Raw genomic sequence first — 4,950 nt, 5'->3', positions numbered from 1 at the left:
ATTCTATGCTTAATTGCTCCCAATCATTACTTATATTTTTAATACCTAGTTAATTATGTAATAGTACATAGAGCTGATGCATTTTTATTACAGAATGTATTCTAGGAAGTAACAGACTGTGGGGTTGAAAGGCTCCCTTTGAGATATTAAGTATCTTCTCTTTCCAGCTCCATAACTCAATGTCTTTCTTGCCACGGATATTTACAACTCTCATCAATTATGCATTTATTCTCTCATACCATCTCCTTCTTTCTTTTCATCCCACACTTAAAATAGCACAGTGGATGAATGGCTCTGGAGTGCTGTTAGCAGTGGCTGAGTAGTGATTCATAGATCAGTTTACCCATGGTCTTATTTACCAAGGGAAGTTTGGGCACTTTTCTATATGTCTGCTCTTTAATAAGAGCTGCGGAGTGAGAGAGACTGTCAGGAAGGGAGGCAGATGTGAGATCTAGTGTCAGGCATCCTGGGAAATGAGATGAGGATGGATGTCAACAGCAGCATGATAGGGAGACGAGCTAGAGTATTTGGCAGGCTAGTTGACTGCCTATTCCTGTGGATTGGCTCGCAGCATACTAGCTGTGTTGTAACTACATATGTGCAGGATAAGATCCTTTATACTACTGTTGTACAGCCAATTATTAGACCACATGATGAGCTGGAAAGCATCCGAGCTGAACTCTCGTTTAACATATCAACACCAAGTCAGTGACTACTGTAATTAAAGGAAACAATAAACATCTCATTTGTGGTAAAAATAAATGTTGGCTGCCTGGTGGGGTTAATCGCTTATATCCATTTTACGATTACTTATTATAAGTATTTTTCTCCTTTCCTTTCTTTCTATTTTTCAGACTCTTGTGAATTGCTCTCGCATGTCCATTATTTTCCTTGACGTGTTTGGTGAAGAACATGCAGTACATGTGTGTTTGCTCTCTGATGACAGCAAGTTACCAGCAGTGATCACCCACCTTTGTGGTACTGCTGTTTGAGCAGCTGCAGCTCCTGATGAAGGTTGTTCTCCACTAAGGTTATTCTTCTGCTAAGTTTGTCTTCTGAGCGTTTCAGCTGATCATGCCGACTGCGCTCAGCCTGGTTCTGCTGGATGTCAAACTTCTCCACACGTGCCTCCAGGGCAAGCAGGCGGTCAGCCAATCTAGACTCCGCCCCTAACTAAGCACAGCATACACATGAAAATTCAGTTTTTAAACTTGGCGGAGCGTAGTTATATAATTGTCATGCTATAGTCCACAACATCTAAAATTAATAAATAAATCATAGCAGAGGTGGGTAGTAATTAAGTAACAAAGCACAAATACTTTGTTACTGTACTTAAATAGAGTAAACAGTGTACTGTCACTGCAGTGGATGGAAATCAGCCAGGACAACTCATGAAACACGTCCTGACATCTGGTTGAATTCAGTTGTGTCCATCCACAAAGAGCAGCATTTCAGCGGATCATAGACTACTGGAGCTCTCAATAGGTGAGTTGTGATTCTTTTCCCACACACTGAACCTACCTTTAACCTCTTGCTTACTAATTTTCCTGTTTAGAGGCAAAGTCACCCTCTACAATCTAGGCAACAGAAAATAGAGCTATTTTTTATTTTCCCTTTTTTCTCTGCTCATGTTCTACTTACCTGATTCAAGCTGAGTACCTTTGTTTAGAAAAATTCAACTTACTTCAACTTCAACTTTTACTGGAGTATTTTTCAGCACTGGTGTCTGTACTTCTACTTAAGTACAGAATGTCTGTTTACCAAAAGTGTGCCACACCATTGCACCACCAGCACCACCCTGAACCACTGATACGAGACAGGATGGATCCATGATTTATGGGGAAGAATTTGGTGTATACAACACGAATCATATATCCATCCTGTCTCGTATCAGTGGTTCAGGGTGGTGGTGGTGCAATGGTGTGACACACTTTTGGCCCCTTTGAGAGACTCACCAGACCATACAACATTTTTTCCATCTCCTATTGTCTGCTTTTAGTGAGTTGTGCAAAGTGTAGCCTCAATTTCCTGTTCACTGACAACCGCGCCACGTTCAAAGTCAGCTGAATCACCTTTCTTCCCCATTCTCATGCAGGTCATCTTGACCATGTCAATATACCTAAATATGTAGAATTGAACATGTGTACTTAATGAAGTTTTCAGTGAGTGTACATGTCAAACATTTTTAAACCATTATGTATATTGTACCATTTTGTCTTGTAATAGTGAAACCAGCTCCTGGTTGTCCTCGGCATGTGACTGGAGAGAGTTCTTGAGCTGTTGTTCTGTCCAGGTCCTCAATTTTGCTGTTTGCTCCTTGCCCTCGTCAAGCTCTCCTGCCATTCTGCAAAGACACAAGGAATACAAAGTGAACTGTAATAGCTTTACTTCTTTACATTTAGGTAGAGATTTTTCATTTCATAAATGTCTTAGGATCTAAAAGTTTACACAGTCTTGCAACTTTCAAGGACATATCAGTTCTTTTCTGCTAGTTTAGCCCTACAGGAAATAAAGTTTGTGTCTATTTAGAAAACCAATGCTTTATTGGCACTTCCACTTCTACTAAATAGCTTTCAAGTAAAAATGTGTGATTGTGTGATTGAGAATGAAAGTACTAAATTAATAATTTGTAACCCGTAAGTTTACTATAAAAGGAACATGCTTTAGGTTTAGCTGTTAAAAAGTCAGTGTTCATAATTTCACAGTCTGGTAATCAGACGTGAGATTTCATCAGCAACAGTGCTTCTTGTTTTGCTTAATGTCACGTCAAGCTCACCACTGAGAAATACCAAAACAGCAGTGTGAAAAACAGTGGTGGGAAATTTTGTGCTCTGTAGCTCTGAATGCTGTATTTGTATTTGGACCATATGAATATTTCTCTCTTTGTAATATCTGGGGAGGTGGTCATTGAAAGCTGCATGTGGTTCTCATTTGATGAACAGTACTGAAATGTTTCTGATGGAAGCTGCAACCAAACTGAATGAAATATTGTGTGGACTGTGTAAAACTATCGGACTCAAAAAGTACCTCGAGACCTTCTTTAGTCTTATTCCTCTTGTCTAAAGTGTCCTTGAGACAATCAGTAGACACTCGCCTGTGTGTCACTGCTGCAAATCATTTTTTCTGTACAGGTGTCACAATACTGCACTCCGTTATCATTCCAGCTGCCTAATGCAGTTCACGCTGACACTAGACAACATGACAGTTGGCTTGGCTCTTGTTAGATAAGTTTTCAGAATGCACTTGTCTGCACATATTTGAAAGTCAGCTTGTAAATGTAAAGGGGCAGTCTGTGATGCCCTTTAATTTGAAGTCCTTGTGGCCTTGTCTGGCATATTTATTTCATTTCAAATGTTTTTTCTGTTATATCTGCAGACATGGTCTCTAGTGCCCAACTGTCCCTGCATCGCCACCTCCAGCGGACACTGGATCTCATCACTTAAAAAACAAAGGTCATCCTGACTGACTACCTTTTTGAGACTAATGAGGCCTTTAATGACTAAACTGCATCTAAGAAAATCTCCCAGCAAGTGTGGCTCAGTGTAGTCATACATGAGACAGTCAGAACAAAAAGAACCAATGACACCCAGGATTCAAAATCCAATAAACTGTCTTTGTAGACTGAACATTAATAAAAAAAATAAAAAATCTTTCTGACATCAGCAGTGCCTACTTTCAAAAAATGACCTGGCCACTTAAAAACAAAAAAACAAATTAGGTTGAGTAGCGTGTAGACAACATCACTCGGTATGTTTCATCTTTTCCAGCTCTATCCATCAATGGTCAAGCACAGCCTAGGTGGGTGGATGGATATATAATATATTAAATCTATAATCCAAATAAAATAAAGGAAGCCTCTCTTTTTTTGGTGCTTGTTTTCAACATTATTATTGTGACGCATTTCAGAAACACAAAAATCGCCTATTTTTATCTGTTCTTATGGCTCTAATATGATCAGTGGGCTGCTTTCCATTGCAGGTACAACAGTATTAAATAGAACATATCTATCATTCACGTCTCTCTGCTTCTAAAATGTTTATATATTGCTTCCAGCTGACATTATTTCTCAGATGGAATAGTAAACGGACAACAAGCTTTCACCATTATTGTGCCTCCTGCATTAATATTTCAGGGTGAATGTGGCTTGGGAATGTGTAGCCCTGGAGCAGCTGAAACTATAGTTGGGAATGGTTGTAGGTAAGAATTTATGTTGGTGTTTTGAGGAACACTATTAAACAGCAAATCAACTAAGAAAGTTGTCAACTTTTCACAGTAGCTGCCAGAAAATACATGATCAGCAGCTAAATTCATGGAATGACCTGGTGCAGTGTTGGGTGTCTCCAGGAATCCTTAGTACCACAACATTAGGTTTGTTGCATGATTAACAGTCTTACTTGTCTTCTAATAGCTTAACTTGTCTACGCAGATCAGACATCGAGTTTTTTAGGTCCTTAGAAGACTTTGTCAGTGAGGCCTCCAGTCTTCTAAGCTCAACATGAATCTGGTGACAAGAAAACACACAAACATAATCGTCAGCTTTGTTTCTGACCTTTACCCTTTTGTGTTTTCTGCTTTGCTGAGCAGACTGTGCTATGCACCACTCCTGTGGCCACTCATGACTGAGAGTTATACCGGTGACCCACTTTGTATGCGTTTTCAATTATTTTTATGGTAGGCGCTTGACCACTGGCCCACAGCTAATGTGCTGTCATCACAGTGATTTACCACCCCATACTACCAACACAACTGAAGGCTGGCTGAATCAGCGAGAGTGTTGAAGGCAGTTTTGGTTGCTTTAGGTCAAGTAAAAAGCATTATAATATGTGACATACTTATCGTAATCCAGGGTTTTCATATTTTCTATAATGCTGACCTTGTCCAAAAAAAAAAAAAGGTAGGGTTTGGGCGGGAGGTGTAGGTGGGGGTGGGGTGAAAGCTTTTTTATGACGA

The 4,950-nt window shown here is 39.7% G+C and overlaps 1 protein-coding gene across 1 annotated transcript in view; it reads right to left on the bottom strand.

Moving 5' to 3' along the window:
* fam81b (family with sequence similarity 81 member B) overlaps nt 1-4,448 on the bottom strand; it is a 4,944-nt gene extending 496 nt beyond the window's left edge. The window contains exons 1-3 of the mRNA XM_005722368.1: nt 4,395-4,448; nt 2,209-2,344; nt 972-1,173 (exon numbers count right to left, since the gene is read on the bottom strand). Of these exons, the coding sequence (XP_005722425.1) occupies nt 972-1,173; nt 2,209-2,344; nt 4,395-4,435 (379 nt within the window). The 5' untranslated portion in view covers nt 4,436-4,448. The remainder of the gene's footprint in view (nt 1-971; nt 1,174-2,208; nt 2,345-4,394) is intronic.
* Between the last annotated feature and the right edge of the window lie 502 nt (nt 4,449-4,950).

Source organism: Pundamilia nyererei, unplaced genomic scaffold (assembly GCF_000239375.1).
Source record: "Pundamilia nyererei isolate P.nyererei 1_Seehausen unplaced genomic scaffold, PunNye1.0 scaffold00006, whole genome shotgun sequence".
NCBI classification, from domain to species: domain Eukaryota; kingdom Metazoa; phylum Chordata; class Actinopteri; order Cichliformes; family Cichlidae; genus Pundamilia; species Pundamilia nyererei.
Note: the sequence above shows the minus strand (reverse complement) of the source record. Positions and strands in the feature narration are given on the sequence as shown.